At 42.5% G+C, this 25,504-nt stretch overlaps 2 protein-coding genes across 7 annotated transcripts in view; both read left to right on the top strand.

Annotated features, from left to right (window-relative positions):
- Nucleotides 1–8,837, top strand: part of LOC106569068 (ras GTPase-activating protein nGAP) — a 100,393-nt gene extending 91,556 nt beyond the window's left edge. For 5 of the 6 annotated variants that reach the window (XM_014140017.3, XM_014140016.3, XM_014140015.3 and 2 more), the window contains 2 exons: nt 890–977; nt 7,770–8,837. In XM_014140017.3, coding sequence (XP_013995492.2) covers nt 890–977; nt 7,770–7,937 — 256 coding nt within the window. In that variant the 3' untranslated portion in view covers nt 7,938–8,837. The other variant, XM_045694086.2, reaches the window with a different exon arrangement.
- A 371-nt stretch (nt 8,838–9,208) lies between these two features.
- On the top strand, nt 9,209–23,412 carry LOC106569111 (ATP-dependent RNA helicase A protein). The gene is made up of 12 exons (XM_082960682.1): nt 9,209–10,138; nt 10,224–10,364; nt 10,472–10,593; nt 18,262–18,414; nt 18,715–18,847; nt 19,200–19,348; nt 19,520–19,681; nt 19,824–19,951; nt 20,110–20,327; nt 20,573–20,688; nt 20,831–21,031; nt 21,337–23,412. The coding sequence occupies exons 1-12, from the start codon at nt 9,953–9,955 to the stop codon at nt 21,473–21,475; spliced, it is 1,848 nt and encodes a 615-aa protein (XP_082816808.1). The 5' UTR covers nt 9,209–9,952; the 3' UTR covers nt 21,476–23,412.
- The last annotated feature ends 2,092 nt before the right edge of the window (nt 23,413–25,504 follow it).

Below are 25,504 nucleotides of genomic sequence, written 5' to 3'. Positions count from 1 at the left end.
CAGAAGGACAACCATCTCTGCAGCACTCCATCAATCAGGCCTTTGTGGCCAGACGGAAGCCACTCCTCAGTAAAAGGCACATGACAGCCCACTTGGAGTTTGCCAAAAGCACTCTCAAGCCTGAATGCCAAGCATCACGTCTGGAAGAAACATGGCACCATCCCTACGCTGAAGCATGCTGTGGGGATGTTTTTCAGCGGCAGGGAGACTAGTCAGGATCGAGGGAAAGATGAATGGAGCAGATCCTTGATGAAAACTTGCTTAGGACCTCAGACAGGGGCGACAGTTCACCTTCCAACAGGACAACGACCCTGACTTCGGGACAAGTCTCTGAATATCCTTGATTGGCCCAGCAAGAGCCTGGACTTGAACCCGATCAAACATCTCTGGAGATAACTGAAAATAGCTGTGCAGCGACACTCCCCATCCAACCTGACAGAGCTTGAGAGGAACTGCAGAGAAGAATGGGAGAAACTCCCCAAATACATGTGTGCCAAGCTTGTAGCGTCATAACCAGGAAGACTAGAGGCTGTAATTGCTGCCAAAGGTGCTTCAACAAAGTACTAAGTAAAGGGTCTGAATAATTATGTAAATGTCATATTTCCAGGGGGGGTTTATTGATATATTTGCAAAAAATTCTAAAAACCTGGTTTTGCTCTGCCATTATGGGTTATTGTGTGTAGATTGATGAGGGGAAAAAACAATTGAATCCATTTTAGAATAAGGCTGTAACATAACAAAATGTGGAAAAGGGGAAGGGGACTGAATACTTTCCAAATGCCCTGTATAGTGCACTACTTTTGACCAGGGTCTACCATTTGAGGTGCAGCCTATGACCTCCCCTTTAGGTTTGTATGCATCTGAGATGGCAATGCTCTGTCACTCACAGGTTAATTGCTGTAGAGGAGGAGCTGAAGAGAGACCATGCAGAGATGCAGGCTGTCATAGATGCCAAGCAGAAGATCATTGATGCACAGGTATAGTAACAGAAAACGCTACACATATTTTGTCTGTACTCTGTGTAGGGCTTGAATAAATCCAATACTCAGACCACCCCCTTATGAATGAATCTTCTACTCTCCATGGAAACCGATTCATTCAGTCTTACATTTGGGGTTGCTTACCATTGTCTTATATCCTTGACAGCTTTTCAGAGCAATCTGGAAATGCCATAGATGGTCTCACTAGAGGCACATAACATTTGCTATCGCTTTTTGGGCTTTTAACAGGGCTGTTTATCAGCTCGTTGCCTCTGAAGACTCTTTGAGAAGGTCATACTTTACGTCAACAGATCTTCAATACCAAGCAGGGAAAGGGGAGAAGAAAATAGAAAATATATTATTGCCCCATCAAAATACATATTTTAAATGCTTTGACTTTTACAAATGTCTACTTTCTTTACCATGTTATCTTTTGGTCAGAGGAGATATAATTGACACTAAATGTAAAAGTATAGACTTGACATGCAGTTAATTCTATAATCCCATCCAAACAACACTTTTCAAGCTTTGGAGGGGGATGGAGTTCTTGTACTCTGTATTGGAGCAGAGAACCTGTTGACGTGCTCACTATCACTATGTTCCACTGAATTCCAGGTCAATAAAGCAAAAGAGGTAATCCAAGCAGGCAAGTAAACCAGTCAGTCCTCAGGTTTTGGAAAATGCCGGTAAGCCTTGTATGAGCGCAACCACACTTGACACCCATTCCTGCCCTCCCTGCCAAAAAAAGTACTTATTCGTGTGCAGACTAGAGGTTGTTTGGCATTGCTTTTGGATTTCCCCATCAGTCACAATATAAATATAAAACATAATCTAATACATTTTCATTACTTTTGCAGTTTGAGTACACCCCTGCTGCTACTCTTAATGTTTCTCCATGTCCGATGTCAATATCATCTCAGACACAAAGTGGCGCTCATAGTTAATAATCAACAATATTATAGTATGAGAATGTCTGTCACGAGATGGAATTAGGGCTGTAAATATTAAGCAGCTACATTGATGTGTTCACCATATCTGTTTCTCCAGGAATGTGTGTTGTGAGTTGCGCTCTTAGCAGATGATAGCTTTGGCTGCTTTTCACCCTGCCTTCCTAATTTAGCTACTGTCACTCCCAAAACCCATTTCCCCTTCCCTCCTCTCACTCAGTTCTGCAGGAACAGTGCCATGACCTGGCTAGATGAGGTTGCCCATGGCTAGTGACACAACTTTATTTTGTTGCAGATTTCAAGGAGAGCAAACTGAATCAGTTTTCCTCCATCTAGGATGGCATCACAGTGGTGGTCATTGGGGGGGACAATCAAATATATAGTGTAGAGGATAGTTCAGTCTAAGGGTTAGGCATAGAATTGGGATTTCAGTAAAACAATGAAATGATAGTTGAATACAAATAATGTGTTTACACAATATAAATGTATAATTGTTTTCAGTTGAAAGCCATGCCACTGTTGACATGTAGGCTCTGTGAATGGTATACGAATGGATAGATACAGTACTAGTCAAAAGTTTGGACACATACTCATTCAAGGGTTTTTCTTTATTTTTACTATTTTCTACATTGTAGAATAATAGTGAAGACATAAAAACTATGAAATAACACAAATGGAATCATGTAGTAACCAAAAAATTGTTAAACAAATCAAAATGTATTTTTGATTCTTCAAAGAAGCCACCCTTTGCCTTGATGACAGCTTTGCACACTCTTAGCATTCTCTCAACCAGCTTCATGAGGAATGCTTTTTCAACAGTCTTGAAGGAGTTCCCACATACAGTGGCAAGAAAAAGTATACAAATCCTTTGGAATTACCTGGATTTCTGCATAAATTGGTCATCAAATTTGATCTGATCTTCGTCTAAGTCACAACAATAGACAAACATAGTGTGCTTAACCTAATAACAAATGATTGTATTTTTCTTGTCTATATTGAATACATATTTTAAACATTCACAGTGTAGGTTGGAAAATATATGTGAACCCCTAGGCTAATGACTTCTCCAAAATCTAATTGGAGTCAGGAGTCAGCTAACCAGGAGTACAATCATTGAGACAAGATTGGAGATGTTGGTTAGAGCTGCCCTGCCCTATAAAAAAACACTCACAAAATGTGTGTTTGCTATTCACAAGAAGCATTGCCTGATGTGAACCATGCCTCGAACAAAAGAGATCTCAGAAGACCCAAGATAAAGAATTGTTGACTTGCATAAAGCTGGAAAGGGTTACTAAAGTATCTCTAAAAGCCTTGATGTTCATCAGTCCACGGTAAGGCAAATTGTCTATAAATGGAGAAAGTTCAGCACTGTTGCTACTCTCCATAGGAGTGGCCGTCCTGCAAAGATGACTGCAAGAGCACAACGCAGAATGTTCAATGAGTTTAAGACGAATCCTTGAGTGTCAGCTAAAGACTTACAGAAATCTCTGGAACATGCTAACATCTCTGTTGACGAGTCTACGATACGTAGACACCAAGAATGGTGTTCATGGGAGGACACCACGGAAGAAGCCACTGCTGTCCAAAAAAAACATTGCTGCACATCTGAAGTTTGCAAAAGTGCACATGGATGTTCCACAGCGCTACTGGCAAAATATTCTGAGGACAGATTAAACTACAGTTGAGTTGTTTGGAAGGAACACACAATATGTGTGGAGAAAAAAAGGCACAGCACACCAACATCAAAACCTCATCCCAACTGTAAAGTATGGTGGAAGGAGCATCATGGTTTGGGGCTGCTTTGCTGCCTCAGGGTCTGGACAGCTTGCCATCCTCAACGGAAAAATGAATTCCCAAGTTTATCAAGACATTTTGCAGAAAATGTTTAGGTTGTCCGCCAATTGAAGCTCAACAGAAGTTGGGTGACTCAACAGGACAATGACCCAAAACACAAAAGTAAATCAACAACAGCATGGCTTCAACAGACAAAAATACGCCTTCTGGAGTGGCCTGACATCAACCCGATTGAGATGCTGTGGCATGACCTCGAGCAGTTTACACCAGACATCCCAAGAATATTGCTCAACTGAAACGGTTGTGTAAAGAGGAATAGTCCAAAATTCCTCCTGACCATTGTGCAGGTCTGATCCGCAACTACAGAAAACGTTTGGTTGAGGTTATTGCTGCCAAAGGAGGGTCAACCAGTTATTAAATCCAAGGGTTCACATACTTTTTCCACCCTGCACTGTGAATGTTTACACGGTGTGTTCAATAAAGACATGAAAATGTATAACTGTTCTGTGTGTTATTAGTTTAGGCAGACTGTGTTTGTCTACTGTTGTGACCTAGATGAAGATCAGATCAAATGTTATGACCAATTTATGCAGAAATCCAGGTATTTCCAAAGGGTTCACATACTTTTTCTTGCCGATGTATGCTGAGCACTGGTTGGCTGCTTTTCCTTCACTCTGCAATCCAACTCATCCCAATATATCTCAATTGGGTTGAGGTTGAGTGATTATGGAGGCCAGGTCATCTGATGCAGCACTCCATCACTCACATTCTTGGTCAAATAGCCCTTACACAGCCTGGAGGTGTGTTGGATCATTGTCCTGTTGAAAAACAAATGATAGTCCCACTAAGCGCAAACGAAATGGGATGGTGTATAGCTGCAGAATGCTGTGGTAGCCATGCTGGTTAGGTGTGCCTTGAATTCTAAATAAACCACAGGCAGTGTCACCAGCAAAGCATACTCACACCGTCACACCTCCTCTATGCATTACGGCGGAAACAACACATTCGGAGATTATCCTCTGCAGCAGAGGTAACTCTGTGACTTCCTTTCCTGTGGTGGTCCTCATGAGAGCCAGTTTCATCATAGCGCTTGATGGTTTTTACGACTGCACTTGAAGAAACTTTCAAAGTTCTTGACATTTTCAAGATTGACTGACCTTCATGTCTTAAAGTAATGATGGACTGTCATTTCTCTTTGCTTATTTGAGCTGTTCTTGCCATAATATGGACTTGGTTTTTTACCATATAGGGCTATCTTCTGTATACCAACCCTACCCTGTCACAACACAACTGATTGGCTCAAACACATTAAGGAAAGAAATTCCATGAATACATTTTTAACAAGGCACACCTGTTCATTGAAACGCATTCCAGGTGACTACCTCAAATCAAATTTTATTAGTCACAAGCGCCAAATACAACAGGTGTAGTAGACCTTACAGTGAAATGTTTACTTACGAGCCCCTAACCAACAGTGCAGTTTAAAAAAAAAATATGGATAAGAATAAGAGAGAAAAGTACAAGTAATTAAAGAGCAGCAGTAAAAAATAACAATATATACAGGGGGTGCTGGTACAAAGTCAATGTGCAGGGCCACCGGTTAGTTGAGGTAGTATGTACATGTAGGTAGAGTTATTAAAGTGACTATGCATAGATGACAAATAGTCTGGGTAGCCATTTGACTAGAGGTTCAGGAGTCTTATGGCTCGGGGGTAGAAGCTGTTAAGAAGCCTCTTGGACCTAGACTTGGCGCTCCGGTACCGCTTGCCGTGCGGAAGCAGAGAGAACAGGCAATGACTAGGGTGGCTGGAGTCTTTGACAATTTTTAAGGCCTTCCTCTGACATCGCCTGGTATAGAGGTCCTTGATGGCAGGAAGCTTGGCCCCAGTGATGTACTGGGCCATACGCACTACCCTCTGTAGTGCCTTGCGGTCGGAGGCCGAGCAGTTGCCATACCAGGCAGTGATGCAACCAGTCAGGATGCTCTCGATGGTGCAGCTGTAGAACCTTTTGAGGATTTGAGGACCCATTTCAAATCTTTGTCTCCTGAGGGGGAATAGGTTTTGTTGTGCCCGCTTCACGACTGTCTTGTGTGCTTGGACCATGTTAGTTTGTTGGTGATGTGGACACCAAGGAACTTGAAGCTCTCAACCTGCTCCACTGCAGCCCCGTCGATGAGAATGGGGGCGTGCTCGGTCCTCTTTTTCCAGTAGTCCACAATTATCTCTTGTCTTGATCACGTTGAGGGAGAGGTTGTTGTCCTGGCACCACACTGCCAGGTCTTTGACCTCCTCCCTATAGGCTGTCTCGTTGTTGTCGGTGATCAGGCCTACCACAGTTGTGTCATCGGAAATGTAATGATGGTGTTGGAGTCATGCCTGGCTGTGCAGTCATGAGTGAACAGGCAGTACAGGAGAGGGCTGAGCACGCACATAGGTGTTCCTTTTGTCCAGGTGGGAAAGGGCAGTGTGGAGTGCAATAGAGATTGCATCATCTGTGGATCTGTTTGGGCGGTATGCAAATTGGAGTTGCTCTAGTGTTTCTGGGATGATGGTGTTGATGTGAGCCATGACCAGCCTTTCAAAGCACTTCATGGCTACAGACAGGCTACGTGTCGGTAGTCATTTAGGCAGGTTACCTTAGTGTTCTTGGGCACAGTCACTATGGTGGTCTGCTTAAAACATGTTGGAATTACAGATTTGGACAAGGAGAGGTTGAAAATGTCAGTGAAGACACTTGCCAGTTGGTCAGAGCATGCTCACAGTACACGTCCTGGTAATCCATCTGTCCCTTTGGCCTTGTGAATGTTGACCTGTCTAAAGGTCTTACTCACATTTGCTGCGGAGAACGTGATCACACAATCTTCCTGTACAGCTGGTGCTTTCATGCATGTTTGAGTGTTATTTGCCTAGAAGCGAGTAGTTTAGCTCGTCTGATAGGCTCGTGTCAGTGAGCAACTCTCGGCTGTGCTTCCCTTTGCAGTCTGTAATGGTTTGCAAGCCCTGCCACATCCGACGAGCGTCGGAGCCGGTGTAGTACGACTCTATCTTAGTACTGTATTGACGCTTTGCCTGTTTGATGGTTCGTCGGGGGGGCATAGCGGGATTTCTTATAAGCTTCCGGGTTAGAGTCCCACTCCTTGAAAGCGGCAGCTCTAGCTTTTAGCTCAGTGCGGATGCTGCCTGTAATCCATGGCTTCTGGTTGGGGTATGTATGTACGGTCACTGTGGGGACGACATCATCGATGCACTTATTGATGAAGCCAATGACAGATGTGGTGTACTCCTCAATGCCATTGGAGGAATCCCGGAACATATTCCAGTCTGTGCTAGCAAAACAGTCCTGTAACTTAGCATCTGCTTCATCTGACCACTTTTTTATTGATCTAGTCATTGGTGCTTCCTGCTTTAATTTTTGCTTGTAAGCAGGAATCAGGAGGATGGAATTATGGTCAGATTTGCCAAATGGAGGGCGAGGGAGAGCTTTGTATGCGTCTCTGTGTGTGGAGTAAATGTGGTCCAGAGTTCTTTTCCCTCTGGTTGCACATTTAACATGATGATAGAAAGCTGGTTGAGAGAATGCCAAGAGTGTGCAAAGCTGTCATCAAGGCAAAGAGTGGCTACTTTGAAGAATCTCATAAAATATTTGTATTTGTTTAACACTTTTTTGATTACTACTTGATTCCATATGGGTTCATAGTTTATGTTTTCACTATTATTCTACAATGTAGAAAATAGTAAAAAATAAAGAAAAACCCTGGAATGAGTAGGTGTGTCCAATCTTTTGAATGGTACTGTATATATAAAAAATATCTTTTCGTTTTAAAAACAAACATGTCGCAATGCTTGGATATGAGTTTGTTTTATCTATAATTTTGGCTGCTAAACAAAAACTATTTCAGACTTCGCTTGTGATATTTGAATTTCACCATCTACAGAGTAGTAATCATCCTTTAGCTTATCCTGCTAATTCGTTCTCCAATGTAAAGTGAATGTTTTTCTCTCTTTCTCAATCCCTCCCTCTTTCCCTTCTCTCTTTCTCTCTTCAGGAGAAGAGGATAAGCTCCCTGGATGCAGCCAACTCTCGGCTAATGAGTGCCCTGACACAGGTGAAGGAGCGCTATAGCATGCAGAACCTGCACAACGGCCTCTCGCCAACCAACCCTACAAAACTGTCGATCACTGAGAACGGAGAGTTCAAAAACAGCAACTGCTGATTTAGTCGGACAGTGCAAGATGGTGTTATGGTCACACTCTCTCCATGCACACAGACCAATTACCTGTGGCTCTACAAGGAATGTCTAGATATTAATGTAAATAGCTTGTATCTTGTATTGGTTGTGTACAGAGATGATACTGAAAGACATGTCTTTTGAAGACGTGAACAGGGGGATCAACTGTTGTCATGAAATAGCGAATTGTTGTTTTATAAATGACATTCCCATATGCAGACAAATGCAGTTTTAAATAGATTTGAAGGATTCTCTAATTAAGAGATGATGAGGAGATGTACATATCAAAGGGGTTTGTTTAAATAAATAAGCACATAGTGAGCAGTTATTGCTCTAAAAACATAGTCATGATAGGAATGGAAGGGCAAAATAAACCAAAAACTGTTTTATGCACTGTTTTTCTAACCCTACTTTTAAAAAATATTTTTAACTTTTGTTTTTGTCGTCTTAAACTAGGGGTTGCATTGGTTTTGATTGGTTGATTTTGAGTATATTGGGACTGCTGCTTGCCCATTGTTAGCTGAAACCATAGGCCTTTGAGGTCAGGTTCTTACGGCCTACTGGATCTTCAAAAAAAGTGTCTGCTCACTCCCACCTTGCCACAGAATAGCAAATGTTATTTATTTCTGTACCTTCTACTGGCACGCCTTCAAGATCCCAAGAGAAGATTTTCAACATGACAGCCCTCCTGACTTTGTACAATTTTCTATTTCATGTCAATAACTACTGTTTAAAAGAGTCTGTTTTCTGTTCTCACCCATCCAACCTCCCCCTAGGCACACACTTTTTTGTTGCACAAAAATCTATGAACTGGTGAATGTCAATGATAGCTTATCTGTCAGTTGTTGAACGTTGTTGATAATAAAAACTGCCTGTAACATTGTGGATGTTTTGCATTCGTGACGTTTATGTGGTTTGTAATTCAGCTACACTGCTGAAGCACATGCATATTTGCAGTGCTTGTGCTACCTAAAACATTCCTTGCACCCAAAATGATTACCGGCACCTATTTCAGTCCAAGTCAAACTGCATATTTGTGGAGTCATTACATAAATCCACTTAATAAAGATTGTTATTGTTACTTTGTAAAATGTGACTTGATTAGTGAACTACAGTTAGTAGAACAGGGTATGACAAAAATACTTGTCAGCTTGATTGGAAGGCCTCAATGACCGATCAAATGTGGTAGATTTAAGCCTAGGCAGACTGGTTGCCACAGCATTGGTTGCTACCCACATTGCTCTAGGTTTGGGGTTTTGAGTCCGGCAACTAGTCATCGTCTGCCCATAGAGATCCTAATGACTAATTATGTGGGCCTACTGCCAGGGGGCTCTCTTTGGCTGGCTGTCTCCAGTAGTCCTAGCCAGGCAACGATTATCTCCTCTTCCTCTCTGGCCCCAGTTCGTGCTCATGACATGTCTGCAGTCTGAATGGTTTGTTTTTGCTAGCCGGCTCGTTTGAAGAAAGTATCTGGTGGAGCTTGAGTGTGTAAAATGAGCAACGTACAAATACAATTCGTACTAATTGTGTCATGTATTTAGCTAGCTGGTCATATCCATAATTTCCATGCAACATCCGTTAACGTTAGTACAGAAGCTTAAGCTTCTAAACGAGCTAACATTAGCTACGTCGAATAAATTAATACACATTAACGGAGTCCCCACATCGGTGATATTGTTAGTCAACTAGCTAGCTAAAATAGCATCCTGAGCTTGGATTTTCTTGTGCTTTCATCAATGTGCCCATTCAGACGTTTATCTGCACTCTCACTGGCTAGAATGGTCCCACCTGATCTCGCTTCCCTCTCTCGTCTGCCTTCCATATTTTACAACACGTATTTCCATTATTAGAGCGGTCATAAGACTATCTTGTCAATATAATAGACAATATTTGATAAAGTCAGTGTTCGACATTGCAGGCGACTGCCGACTGACTGATATACATAGAACAATGCGTCATAAATAACTCATTATTATTTGTAGGTCAGTCACAATTTACCTATGATACTTTACGGTTTTGATCCTCTCGAACACGGCCAATTAATCCTTGTTCCTACAGAGATCCACAAATCCGCCATGGCACACATCAAGAACTTCCTGTATGCTTGGTGTGGAAAGAAGAAACTTACATCCAGCTATGACATTCGAGGAGCTGGAAACAAAAACCGGCAGAAGTTTCTGTGTGAGGTCAGTTGTATTCTTTAAAATGTGTCTGCATCAGCAATGATCAGGTAAATAACATTCATATTTTGACCTATGTTCCTCTTCCAAGGTTAGTATTGAGGGATTCAACTACACTGGAATGGGGAACTCCATCAATAAGAAGGATGCACAGGCAAATGCTGCCAGAGACTTAGTCAATTATCTTGCCCGAGCTGGAGAAATGAATGCAGATGAAGTCCAAGCCCTTGGGGTCAGCTATTAACATATTACACCTAATGCTTTTTTATCCTTCAAGATAAAACATTGTGTCATGCACATGTGGTGATAACGTATTAAAAATACATTTCATATTTATAGGTAAGTGTACCTGACTTCAGTGAGCCTAGCTGTGGGGGAGGAGAGGGTGATAAAGGCAACGTCGGCTTTGGAAGTCTTCCTCCAAGTGGACCTATCCCACCTCACCTGGTTGTGAAAGCTGAGCAAGGTATTATTTTATTTAACTAGGTGTAACAGTATTGCTTCCGTCCCTCTCCTCGCCCCTACCTGGGCTCGAACCAGGGACCCTCTACACACATCAACAACTGAAATGTTTAATCAAATCAACTATATGCACTGTTTGTCTGATGCTTTAAGCAAATTGTTTGATGAAATAATTAAGACACACAAATGACTAGAGGGAGTCTGACCGCAATTGATTTGATTGTGCCGGGCCTGGCTCAGACAGCGAGTGACTGGGTGACTAGCACCCGTTTTTTTCTCTCTCTTCCCTGCTGCAGCGACCACCACAATACACCAACAGTTTGTATCGCGCTGTCCGTGTTGCTGAAGCTGCAACATAATTACAGCCATTTCTGACTGAAAAGTTCTGTTACCGAAATCCCTAATTTGTTTCGGAAAACATTCCCGAATTCCCTCAAGCCTTGCACTCTTTACATGACACAGGTACGCATCTCATACACGTGACCAATAGGGCTTGACCTTTAGCCTTTCATAATTACATTAAAAAAAATTGGTTATAACAAACTCTGAACACCGTAACACATGTGACAGCAAAATTGGATGCAGAGGACGTGACAAAAAAATCAAAACGGGGGAATGTTTACTGGTTGCTCAGGAGGTAAAAGGGAAGTCAGATGTGTGGAATAAATTTCACTAGTTGTGGAAAATGCTGGAGATCAGGAAAGGTAAGGAGCAAGCACTGCGTGCATATTATCTGTGCCAAACAGGTGCTGTTAGACTACAATATCATTTTCCTGACCGGTTTGAACGATGTAAACAACACCAAATAAATTCTACGCATACTAGAGAGTCTGTTGTAAAACCTTTATTACAGCAAAGATCAAAAACAGTTGCATCCATTTGTGAATGCAATATCTGAAATGGAGCGCTTTTTCCCTCTTTATTGTGTACACTACTTATTCAATGGTCGCTTTATTTTACTTTAAAACTAAAATGCTTGATTGCATGTCAAATCATGATTGACTCGTATTCTGTGTAATGACATAAATGAATAAAATATTGATTGATACAGTAGCCTTTATAAGTATTGAAATATAGGCCTAAGTAAGTTACGGTATTAAGACTAAACAGGATGCGCTCTGAGGCCTACAGCTCGATGGTTATACAAGGCTGCTATACTAAGCTTACTAATGATAATAACATTACTTATTATTATAATAATGATGATGATGATGATAATGATAGTAATATTAACAAGAAGTAGATCAAGGAAAAATGAGGGTTATTGTTATATTATTTTTTATTTGGAACAGTGTAAACAACACTAAATCAATTAAAAATAATACCAGATAATTAAGTTGGGGTTTCCTCTCTCCTCACTTTTCTTACATAATATAACCATATACAATTTCAGTAGCACATGTCTTAGACTGATGGACTGTACCATCTCCACGGCCTCCACAATGGATCAGTCCACCAGATGGGCACGTATCAGACAGGTGTCTTGTACACCATGATTTAAAAAATATATATTATTATTCTTTGTTTGCTACTGCTCGACTAAAGAAATCTCGGTCGATCAACAGCCTATCGACCAAACAATCGATCAGTCGACTAAATAGGGTCGGCCCTAAGCAGAAGACACATTGAATTGTTTTGATATTGTCATGTTAATATACAGTGCCTTCGGAAAGTATTCAAACTCTTGACTTATTCCATATTTTGTTACGTTACAACCTTATTCTAAAAGGGATTAAATAGTTATTTTCCCTCATCAATCTATGCACAATACCCCATAATGACAAAGCAAAAAATAGTTTTTAGAAATAAAAAAAACGGAAATATTACATTTACATAAGTATTCAGACCCTTTACTCAGTAAGTTGTTGATGCACCTTCGGCAGCGATTACAGCCTCGAGTCTTCTTGGGTATGACGCTACAAGCTTGGCACACCTGTATTTGGGGAATTTCTCCCATTCTTCTCTGCAGATCCTCATAAGCTCTGTCAGGTGGATGGGGAGCATCGCTGCACAGCTATTTTCAGGTCTTTCAAGAGATATTTGATCGGGTTCAAGTCCGGGCTCTGGCTAGGCCACTCAAGGACATTCAGAGACTTGTCCCGAAGCCACTCCGGCATTGTCTTGGCTGTGTGCTTAGGGGTATTGTCCTGTTGGAAGGTGAACCTTCACCCCAATCTGAGGTCCTGAGCGCTCTGGAGGAGGTTTTCATCAAGGAGCTTTCTGTACTTTGCTACGTTCATCTTTGCCTTGATCCTGACTAGTCTCCCAGTCCCTGCCGCTGAAAAACATCCCCACAGCATGATGCTGCCACCACCATGCTTCACTGTAGGTATGGCGCCAGGTTTCCTCCAGACGTGACGCTTGGCGTTCAGGCCGAAGAGTGCAATCTTGGTTTCATCAGACCAGATAATCTTGTTTCTCATGTTCTGAGTCAGTAGGTGCCTTTTGGCAAACTCTTAAGTGGGCTGTCATGTACCTTTTACTGAGGAGTGGCTTCCATCTGGCCACTCTACAATAAAGGCCTGATTGCTGGAGTGCTGCAGAGATGGTTGTCCTTCTGGAAGGTTCTCCCATCTCCACAAAGGAACTCTAGAGCTCTGTCAGAGTGAGCATCAGGTTCTGGGTCACCTCCCTTACCAAGGCCCTTCTCCCCCGATTGCTCAGTTTGGCCGGGCGGACAGCTCTAGGAAGAGTCTTAGTGGTTCCAAACTTTTTCCATTTAACAATGATGGAGGCCACTGTGTTCTTGGAGACCTTCAATGCTGCAGACAATATTTGGTACCATTCCCCAGATCTGTGCCTCGATACAATCCTGTCCACCTACTCATCCAAGGGTTTTTCTTTATCTCTACTATTTTACACATTGTAGAATAATAGTGAAGATATCACAACTATGAAATAACACGTATGGAATCATGTAGTAACAAAAAGGTGTTAAACAAATCAAAATATATTTTAGATTCTTCAAAGTAGCCACCTTTTGCCTTGATGACAGCTTTGCACACTCTTGGCATTCTCTCAACCAGCTTCATGATGGAATGCTTTTCCAACAGTCTTGAAGGAGTTCCCACATATGCTGAGCACTTGGTGGCTGCTTTTCCTTCACTCTGCAGTCCAACTCATCCCAAACCATCTGAATCTGGTTGAGGTCAGGTGATTGTAGAGGCCAGGTCATCTAATGCAGCACTCCATCACTCTCCTTCTTGGTCAAATAGCACTTACACAGCCTGGAGGTGTGTTTTGGGTTGTTGTCCTGTTGAAAAACAAATGATAGTCCCACTAAGCGCAAACGAAATGGGATGGTGTATAGCTGCAGAATGCTGTGGTAGCCATGCTGGTTAGGTGTGCCTTGAATTCTAAATAAACCACAGGCAGTGTCACCAGCAAAGCATACCCACACCGTCACACCTCCTCTATTCATTACGGCATAAACAACACATTCGGAGATCATCCATTCACCTACTCTGAGTCTCACAGTGACACAGCGGTTGGAACCAAAAATCTCAAATTTGGACTCATCAGACCAAAGAACAGATTTCCACCGGTCTAATGTCCAATGCTCATGTTTCTTGGCCCAAGCAAGTCTCTTCTTCTTATTGGTGTCCTTTAGTAGTGGTTTCTCTGCAGCAATTCGACCATGAAGGCCTGATTCACGCAGTCTCCTCTGAACAGTTGATGTTGAGATGTGTCTGTTACTTGAACTCTGTGAAGCATTTATTTGGGATGAAATTTCTGAGGCTGGTAACTAATGAACTTATCCTCTGCAGCAGAGGTAACTCTGTGTCTTCCTTTCCTGTGGCCGTCCTCATGAGAGCCAGTTTCATCATAGCGCTTGATGGTTTTTATGACTGCACTTGAAGAAACTTTCAAAGTTCTTGACATTTTCAAGATTGACTGACCTTCATGTCTTAAAGTAATGATGGACTGTCGTTTCTCTTTGCTTAGTTGAGCTGTTCTTGCCATAATATGTACTTGTTTTTTTATCAAATAGGGCTATCTTCTGGATACCACCCCAACCATGTCACAACATAACTGATTGGCTCAAACACATTAAGAAGGAAAGAAAATCCACAAATTAACTTTGAACAAAGCACACCTGTTAAGCTGGTTTAGAGAATCCCAAGAGTGTGCAAAGCTGTCATCAAGGCAAAGGGTGGCTACTTTGACTAATCTAAAATATACACTGCTCAAAAAAATAAAGGGAACACTTAAACAACACATCCTAGATCTGAATGAAAGAAATAATCTTATTAAATACTTTTTTCTTTACATAGTTGAATGTGCTGACAACAAAATCACACAAAAATAATCAATGGAAATCCAATTTATCAACCCATGGAGGTCTGGATTTGGAGTCACACTCAAAAGTAAAGTGGAAAATCACACTACAGGCTGATCCAACTTTGATGTAATGTCCTTAAAACAAGTCAAAATGAGGCTCAGTAGTGTGTGTGGCCTCCACGTGCCTGTATGACCTCCCTACAACGCCTGGGCATGCTCCTGATGAGGTAGCGGATGGTCTCCTGAGGGATCTCCTCCCAGACCTGGACTAAAGCATCCGCCAACTCCTGGACAGTCTGTGGTGCAACATGGCGTTGGTGGATGGAGCGAGACATGATGTCCCAGATGTGATCAATTGGATTCAGGTCTGGGGAACGGGCAGGCCAGTCCATAGCATCAATGCCTTCCTCTTGCAGGAACTGCTGACACACTCCAGCCACATGAGGTCTAGCATTGTCTTGCATTAGGAGGAACCCAGGGCCAACCGCACCAGCATATGGTCTCACAAGGGATCTGAGGATCTCATCTCGGTACCTAATGGCAGTCAGGCTACCTCTGGCGAGCACATGGAGGGCTGTGCGGCCCCCCAAAGAAATGCCACCCCACACCATGACTGACCCACCGCCAAACCGGTCATGCTGTAGGATGTTGCAGGCAGCAGAATGTTCTCCACGGCGTCTCCAGACTCTGTCACGTCTGTCACGTGCTCAGTGTGAACCTGCTTTCATCTGTGAAGAGCACAGGGCGCCAGTGGCGAATTTGCCAATCTTGGTGTTCTCTGGCAAATGCCAGACGTCCTGCACGGTGTTGGGCTGTAAGCACAACCCCCACCTGTGGACGTCGGGCCCTCATACTACCCTCATGGAGTCTGTTTCTGACCGTTTGAGCAGACACATGCACATTTGTGGCCTGCTGGAGGTCATTTTGCAGGGCTCTGGCAGTGCTCCTCCTGCTCCTCCTTGCACAAAGGCGGAGGTAGCGGTCCTGCTGCTGGGTTGTTGCCCTCCTACGGCCTCCTCCACGTCTCCTGATGTACTGGCCTGTCTCCTGGTAGCGCCTCCATGCTCTGGACACTACGCTGACAGACACAGCAAACCTTCTTGCCACAGCTCGCATTGATGTGCCATCCTGGATGAGCTGCACTACCTGAGCCACTTGTGTGGGTTGTAGACTCCGTCTCATGCTACCACTAGAGTGAAAGCACCGCCAGCATTCAAAAGTGACCAAAACATCAGCCAGGAAGCATAGGAACTGAGAAGTGGTCTGTGGTCACCACCTGCTGAACCACTCCTTTATTGGGGGTGTCTTGCTTATTGCCTATAATTTCCACCTGTTGTCTATTCCATTTGCACAACAGCATGTGAAATGTATTGTCAATCAGTGTTGCTTCCTAAGTGGACAGTTTGATTTCACAGAAGTGTGATTGACTTGGAGTTACATTGTGTTGTTTAAGTGTTCCCTTATTTTTTTGAGCAGTATATTTTGATTTGTTTAACACTTTTTTTTTGGTTACTACACTTACTACACTTACTATTCTACAATGTAAAACATTCAGAAAAACCCTGGAATGAGTAGGTGTGTATAAACTTTTGACTGGTACTGTATTTCAAAATGAAAATCAAATTTACTAGCCTAACTTTGTAGGCCGCATGTGCTGCACCAGAATCACATGTTCTCTCCCTGCTTTATCAAGATTTGAACGATTTGCATATTCCAGTCCATATAATACATTACAGTAATACAGTTCCCGATCAAAAGGATTAGCCTACTGGAGCTAGTTTAATATATTTACCCAAGACAGCATATACAGTCCCTTTGGAAAGTACTCAGACCCATTGACTTTTTCCACATTTTGTTACGTTACAGTCTTATTCTAAAATTGGTTAAATAAATGTTTTCCCTCAATCTGCACACAATACTCCATAATGACAGAGCGAAAAAATTGCAACAAAAAATCCCTCTTATTTACATAAGTATTCAGACCCTTTACTATGAAACATGAAATGGAGTTCAGGTGCATCCTGTTTCCATTGATCATCCTTGATATTTCTCCAACTCGATTGGAGTCCACCTGTGGTAAATTCAATTGATTGGACATACACCTGTCTATCTAAGGTCCCACAGTTGACAGTGCATGTCAGAGCAAAAACCAAGCCATGAGGTTGAAGGAATTGTCCGTGGAGCTCCGAGACAGGATTGTGTCGAGGCACAGATCTGGGGAAGGGTACCCAAACAATTCTGCAGCATTGAAGGTCCCCAAGAACACAGTGGTCTCCATCATTCTTAAATGGAAGAAGTTTGGAACCACCAAGACTTCCTAGAGCTGGCCACGCTGCCAAACTGAGCAATCAGGGAGAAGGGCCTTGGTCAGGGAGGTGGCCAAGTACCCGATGGGAGAACATTCCAGAAGGACAACCATCTCTGCAGCACTCCAGCAATCAGGCCTTTATGGTAGAGTGGACAGACAGAAGCCACTCCTCAGTAAAAGGCACATGACAGCCAGATTGGAGTTTGCCGAACTGGGACGAATTTTCAACCTTCCAAACAGGACAATGACGCTAAGCACACAGCCAAGACAACGCAGGAGTGGCTTTGGGACAAGTCTCTCAATGTCCTTGAGTGGCCCAGCCAGAGCTCGGACTTGAACCCGATCAAACATGTCTGGAGAGACCTGAAAACAGCTGTACAGCAACGCTCCCCATCCAACCTGACAGCTTGAGAGGATCTGAAGATAAGAATGGGATAAACTCCCCAAATACAGGTGTGCCAAGCTTGTAGCGTCATACCCAAGAAGACTCGAGGCTGTAATCGCTGCCAAAGGTGCTTCAACAAAGTACTGAGTAAAGGGTCTGAATACTTATGTAAGTGCGATATTTCAGTTTTCTTAAAAAAACAGTTTTTGCTTTGTCATTAAGGGGTATTGTGTGTAGATTGATGAGGGAAAAATACAATTTAATCAATTTTAGAATACGGCTGTAACAAAATGTGGGAAAAGTTAAGGGGTCTGAATAGTTTCCGAATGCACTGTAGTTAGCTACGTCTATGGGATTTTATTTTTCTGTCGTGCGTAATGTGCAGTAGCGTGCGTGTGTGTGTGTATCAGATAACGGCACAATCATTTGGTATATTTTGGGCTTGGGCTCATTAACTGAGCCATACATTAAATACATCTAGTGTCAGGCTTAAATTTTCTATCAAAGCTCTAACAACCTCCAGGCCAATTGTATATGCTTTATAATGCTTTTGAATGACACTTCCGGTTTTGGTAGGAAATACCGGGTTACCTGGGAGAAAAGTGATTTATTCTCGGGATGGAACGTTTGTAAAATACCGGCAAAATATTCAACCCTACTAATGACCGCCCATGATGGTGTGTTTTCTCTTAGGGAGAAAGTGAAGCTGTTCATGTCTCACAACAACATGACCAACTACACCATGGTCTGGGACTCCAAAACCAACCTGGAGCAGAGGAAGGGTCGGGCCGGCCGCATCCAGGCTGGCTTCTGCTTTTATCTGTGTAGCAGAGCATGCTTTGACAAGTGCGTCTCTGAACTGCAACCTTTATTGAATTAAAGAGATGCCAAACGTCTGTGCCTGTATTCAAAAAGCCTCTCAGAGTAGGAGTGCTGATCTCGGATCAGGTCCCCCCTTCCATGTAAACATATTAATTATGATGTAAAAGGCTAAACTGATCAGCACTACAACTCTGAGCTGCTTTATGGATATGGGCCCTGTTTATTCACTCTTATCCTTGTATGTCAAACTATGAGTTTGATTTGAAAAACACAAGTGAAGAATGTATGCCTCTGCTTCTGTGCTTACCCTTTTCTTCATTCCAGACTGGAGACCCATATGACCCCTGAGGTATTCCGTACTCCTCTCCATGAGGTAGCCCTGAGCATCAAGCCGCTGAGACTAGGATCCATTGGCCATTTATTTTCCAAGGCCATCGAGCCCCCTCCCCTGGGCGCAGTTATCGAGGCAGAATACACACTGAAAGGTTAGTCTTTTAGCTTTGACCTTAAAGCTAGAACCCTTAGTTGCTACATCCATTTTTGGACTGATAAATGAATGTATATTAAACACATTGATTCTTACAGAATAAAACTACAATGTTGACATCATGGATGGTCAGTCCTTGCATCCATAGCTCTGTCTATGAATTTGAGTGGTTACATTTCTCCAGACCCATCCATCAGCTTTATACCAACAGAGGGGTAACCGCTTTATTGTTTCTATTGAGGTTCTAGCTTTAATAGATTGTTTTTTCCTCAAGTTCTAAATGAGGCCCATTGTTGTAAGCATTACCAACAACCTTGAATAGTGTTGGCATTTACGGTTCTTCAATATTTGTCTACTAGAACTGGATACCTTGGACACAAATGACGAGTTGACTCCACTTGGTCGGATCCTTGCAAAGCTTCCAATCGAGCCACAGCTGGGAAAGATGATGAGTATGGGCTGCATATTCAAGTGAGTGCTGCATCAGAAGTCATGCATGAATTTAGTAAAATCCTTCCCTAAGATACTATCCTTCCTTAAGATACTATTCCATATTGACAAATCGCTATACACATACACTGTTTTATGTTTCCAATGAGAAATGGTTTCAGTAGTTGGTGCTTTCTCTGCTCTGCTTTCTAGTGTTGGAGATGCAGTGTGCACCATCTCCGCAGCGTCATGCTTCCCAGAGCCCTTCATCAATGATGGCAAGCGCTTGCACTACGTGCACCGTAACTTTGCTGGTACCCGCTTCTCAGACCACGTGACACTGCTGTCAGTCTTCCAGGCTTGGGACGATGTGAGGTGAGTCCTGGCTTCATAGAAACATGCAACATGTACATCTAGAAAACAACCAATCCCCTCTTATGGATTAGAATGAAACACTCCTATTCTCTCTCACTACCTGGAAAATTAAGGTTAGAAAGGCTTGTTAACTTCATTGTAGAACGGGAGGTGAGGATGCGGAGTCCAGATTCTGTGAACACAAGAGGCTCAACATGTCCACACTAAGGATGACCTGGGAGGCCAAAGTGCAGCTGAAGGAGATCCTCATCAACTCTGGCTTCCCTGAGGGTAAATTGTCTGTCTCAAATGCCCTATGGGTCCTGGGCAAAAGTGGTGCACTTTATTGGGTATAGGGTGCTATGTGAACAACACAATTTGTGTAGCTGTATTGGCATAATTTACAATCACATCTGAAATAGTTTACTGTTTTTTTGTCTTTTTATAAGAGTGCTTGATGACACAGATGTTCAACAACGTTGGACCTGACAACCACCTTGACGTGGTCATCTCTCTCCTGACATACGGCTCCTATCCCAACGTGTGCTACCACAAGGAGAAGAGGAAGATTCTCACCACTGAGGGGTGCAATGCCCTCATCCATAACTGCGCCTTCAGCAGCCAGGACATAACCTACCCATCACCGTTCTTTGTCTTTAGCGAAAAGGTATGATCTCAAATTAGAAGTTGTCGATGTCTACATAATATGAATATACTGGTGTGTCATCGGTTTTACTATTCTATAGGTTGTGTACCGGTTATTTATATGCTTAAATGTGAGCTAACGGGGTCCCTGTCAGTGTTCGATGACAATCTATTATTGTAAATTGGTGTACAATTCAGTCTGACTGCACGCAACCAGTTAACACTACTACTACAATTCATGACCACTCGTCTTTTGTTTTCCACCAGATCCGGACTCGAGCCATCTCCGCCAAAGGAATGACACTAGTCAGCCCACTCCAGCTGATCTTATTTGCCTCCAAGAAAATCACATCAAACGGGGAAATCATTGAGCTGGATGATTGGTGAGTGTAGCTACCATCTTTAAAGTGGTGCAATAGTGGAAACATGGTTTTTCCTGCATATTTACTTAGAATACTTCAAAGGGTTTTAGATTAAGCATCAATTGTGAGGTGAAGCAAATAAAACCACCATCTGTATTTACAGGATCAAACTGAAGATACCTCATGATGTGGCTGGCTGCATAGCTGCATTGAGGGCTGGAATGGAGGCCCTTGTTGTGGAAGTCATCAAAGACCCTGAGTACATCAGACAGCTGGACCCCACAAACGAGCGCATGCTCAACATCATCCGCCAAATCTCCAAGCCCTCCGCAGCCGGGCTTAACCTTATGGTCAACAATCTACGGTAAGATCAACATGACTGACTTCTCAGCTCAGGGTAGTAGGAAAATATCGAGATTCTGTCCCAAATGGCACCCTTTTCACTACATAGTGCACTACTTTTGACCAAAGCTCTAGCAGCCATAGTCCGATAAACATGACATAACATACATACTTGTAGTGGCATTATTGGATTAGTTTATTCTCTGTAGGTTATCAACATTTGTGCACGGTATGATCTACTCCACTCGGTGAGTAATACCACAGCATATTACTTTTTGTTTTGAATACCAAATGCAGCTGGTTTACATGTTTTTCTGTCTTTATCAGTTTTGGCGATGGTCTATGTCCTCGTAAAATGGGCAGGTTTGATGGAAGTGGAGGAGGGTACAGAGGAGGTGTAAGTAACAGAGGAAGCGGTGGCGGATACCGTGGAGGTGGTGGATACAGGGAGGGTCAGGGATATTAGAGCATGTAACTTTTTGGATGTTGTATATAAAAATGCATAATATGTTTGTTTATTTTACTGTAATATTAGAAAAATGTCTAAGGATGTTTTGTTTTAGTTGTGCATTGTGTGACACCCCACCACCACCACCACTATGAAGTCAAGGTTATTGGCCCACATATTTACATTTACGTCATTTAGCAGACGCTCTTATCTAGAGCGACTTACAAATTGGTCCATTCACCTTATGATATCCAGTGGACAACCACTTTACAATAGTACATCTATATCTTTTTTTTAGAGGTGGGGTTTCAGGTGTGATAAATGAACAATTTTAAGTCTTTGCTATATGGATCATCCATTCTCTGTATTGTCTTTTAGACCGACTCATTGGATTAGTTAGTGTTAAATATTTCATTTCATGAGCTTCATTTTGTCAGTGATAACTTAAAGATGATCATTAAAGAAATCAATTCAATAAAATACTTTTCTCCAACACCGCCAGATTTCCTTGGCATTTCCGCTGAAGGCACAAAAAGGAGCACAATTTTGACAAAACGATTTAATTAATTGTTCATATAAAGTGCACATTTATGTGGCCAGTGCATAAAGAAAGCATTTAAATGGACATGAACACAAGAAAAATTATCGACTTAAGTAGTAACATCTGTTACATGGGAAGATACTGAGCAAACAGCTACATTCAATAGTGAATTGTCTGTCAAAGGTCTGGTTACTTAAACTTGTTTTAACCATTGTGTACAACACATTTACGCTGCAATCCTAGACTCAGGAATCCACCCACATTTTGTGCAGCAAGCCAACATCGCCCTTGGTGTTGTACTCCAGTTTGTTGGTGGTGATCTCCAAGCTGAGTTTCTGCAGGGCCTTGGAAAGATGATCTGTCTCGTTCTTGTTGCCACTGGCTGTCTGCTCCAGGTCCTCACTCACTTTGTACAGATTGTCAGGAACAACAATGGTCACGCCATACCCGTGGTTATCATGAATGTGGTTGTTGGTGAGCTTCAGCTGGGGCTGAGGGAGAAGCTGAATAGAAAGCACATTTCATGTTACTGATCAATCCTTGGTTTTCTGCTTGAGTCGACATAGACATAAGTGAGTTTGTACACTATTTTCACTAAGGTGAAGCTTACAGCGTACACCTATTTAAATTGGTCTGCTTAACTATGCCACATTTATTACACTTACTACAACACTCACAGATGTATCATGCTGCTGACAATCTAGGGTTCCTCCTAGCTTTAGTTGATTCATTTCCCCAGAATCACCACTTTCCCAAGAGTAAGCGGCGAAGAGAGAGGTTTTACTCCACCCAAAATCTGTCCACAAAAACACCCACGAAGTGAGGAATTTTTGTATGGAGGTCAATGACTGTTAAAATGTAAATACCAATTTCCTAAGTAAGGCTTATTTGATCAAATAGAAGTTTCATAATGGTTAGGTTGTTACGAATGCACTGATAAAAGTGGACGCACGTGGCATTTTGACAACTTTGAAAAAAACAACTATAGGCGTTGTGCATGTTGTCATAACGGACATCTTGTATATAACCCGTTTTAGCATGGACATTGTCATCGAGGACTTCCATAATTTAAAAGTAGTAAACTGAGTCGGGATTCCTATGAGTTGGGAGCAATCAGCCAATTAAGAAAATTGGCCGCTTCAAAATGGAGATAGCCTCAATGGCGCTGCCCATGCTATCACAGATGCTATAATGGCAAAGATACAAAGATGAGTCCTCTATCCATCTCTATGGCTTGAAAGTTCATATGCGTATCTGCCCTCTCATTGGCTAGAAGGGTCTCACCTGAGGACATATTTCCATTGTTAGAGCGGCACTTGACTGTCTTGTCAATATACAGTGAGGGAAAAAAGTATTTGATCCCCTGCTGATTTTGTACGTTTGCCCACTGACAAAGAAATGATCAGTCTATAATTTTAATGGTAGGTTATTTGAACAGTGAGAGACAGAATAACAACAAAAGAATCCAGAAAAACGCATGTCAAAAATGTTATAAATTGATTTGCATTTTAATGAGGGAAATAAGTATTTGACCCCCTCTCAATCAGAAAGATTTCTGGCTCCCAGGTGTCTTTTATACAGGTAACGAGCTGAGATTAGGAGCACACTCTTAAAGGAAGTGCTCCTAATCTCAGCTTGTTACCTGTATAATAGACACCTGTCCACAGAAGCAATCAATCAGATTCCAAACTCTCCACCATGGCCAAGACCACAGAGCTCTCCAAGGATGTCAGGGACAAGATTGTAGACCTACACAAGGCTGGAATGGGCTACAAGACCATCGCCAAGCAGCTTGGTGAGAAGGTGACAACAGTTGGTGCGATTATTCGCAAATGGAAGAAACACAAAAGAACTGTCAATCTCCCTCGGCCTGGGGCTCCATGCAAGATCTCACCTCGTGGAGTTGCAATGATCATGAGAACGGTGAGGAATCAGCCCAGAACTACACGGGAGGATCTTGTCAATGATCTCAAGGCAGCTGGGACCACAGTCACCAAGAAAACAATTGATAACACACTACGCTGTGAAGGACTGAAATCCTGCAGCGCCTGCAAGTTCCCCCTGCTCAAGAAAGCACATATACATGCCCGTCTGAAGTTTGCCAATGAACATCTGAATGACGCAGAGGACAACTGGTGAAAGTGTTGTGGTCAGATGAGACCAAAATGGAGCTCTTTGGCATCAACTCAACTCGCCGTGTTTGGAGGAGGAGGAATGCTGCCTATGACCCCAAGAACACCATCAAACATGGAGGTGGAAACATTATGCTTTGGAGGTGTTTTTCTGCTAAGGGGACAGGACAACTTCACCGCATCAAAGGGACGATGGACGGGGCCATGTACCGTCAAATCTTGGGTGAGAACCTCCTTCCCTCAGCCAGGGCATTGAAAATGGGTCGTGGATGGGTATTCCAGCATGACAATGACCCAAAACACACGGCCAAGGCAACAAAGGAGTGGCTCAAGAAGAAGCACATTAAGGTCCTGGAGTTGCCTAGCCAGTCTCCAGACCTTAATCCCATAGAAAATCTGTGGAGGGAGCTGAAGGTTCGAGTTGCCAAACGTCAGCCTCGAAACCTTAATGACTTGGAGAAGATCTGCAAAGAGGAGTGGGACAAAATCCCTCCTGAGATGTGTGCAAACCTGGTGGCCAACTACAAGAAACATCTGACCTCTGTGATTGCCAACAAGGGTTTTGCCACCAAGTACTAAGTAATGTTTTGCAGAGGGGTCAAATACTTATTTCCCTCATTAAAATGCAAATCACTTTATATCATTTTTGACATGCGTTTTTCTGGATTTTTTTGTTGTTATTCTGTCTCTCACTGTTCAAATAAACCTACCATTAAAATTATCGACTGATCATTTCTTTGTCAGTGGGCAAACGTACAAAATCAGCAGGGGATCAAATACTTTTTTCCCCTCACTGTAATACATAATCTTTGCTTTCCCTTAAAGCTGCAATATGTAAACTTTTTGGGCGACTGATAGAATAATTTCTATGTTTAAGATAATGACTAAAGTATTCCACCCTGAAACCATATAATTGTATGAAATGTGTAAGAGTCATAAGTCAATAATGTGTGTGACTAGGCCATTGTGTTACTATTTCGCAATATGAGCTGTGTATATTTGAGACACTCAAGGCCAACTGAACTGTCGACTTGTGAGAACTCTGAAACCAATAACAGGAAAGAGGCCTCCCCAACCTAGGTAGGGGATTAACTGTTATAAATGGCTAGGCTTGCAGAAGATAATGAGAAACTTTGTGTTAGTATTGTGGAAAAATACAGCCACCTAAAGAGAGGTGGAGTTTCTTCTGATGTGAGGTCATTTGTGTGTGTGTATGTGTGTGTTATAAGAAGATTGTGTTCTCATTTTGAAGCCAGAGTGCTATCTGAATAAAGTATTGATCTATTGCAGAATCTGAGACTTTGTCTAATTTTTTATTAAACCGGAGATTTACGACCTCTGGGGAAATAAACAAAGCTTGAGTGATAGTTGAGT

This window comes from Salmo salar, chromosome 14 (assembly GCF_965601325.2).
Source record: "Salmo salar chromosome 14, fSalSal1, whole genome shotgun sequence".
Lineage (NCBI taxonomy): Eukaryota > Metazoa > Chordata > Actinopteri > Salmoniformes > Salmonidae > Salmo > Salmo salar.
The sequence above is the reverse complement of the archived record's forward strand: the minus strand, read 5'-3'. Positions and strand labels throughout refer to the sequence as shown.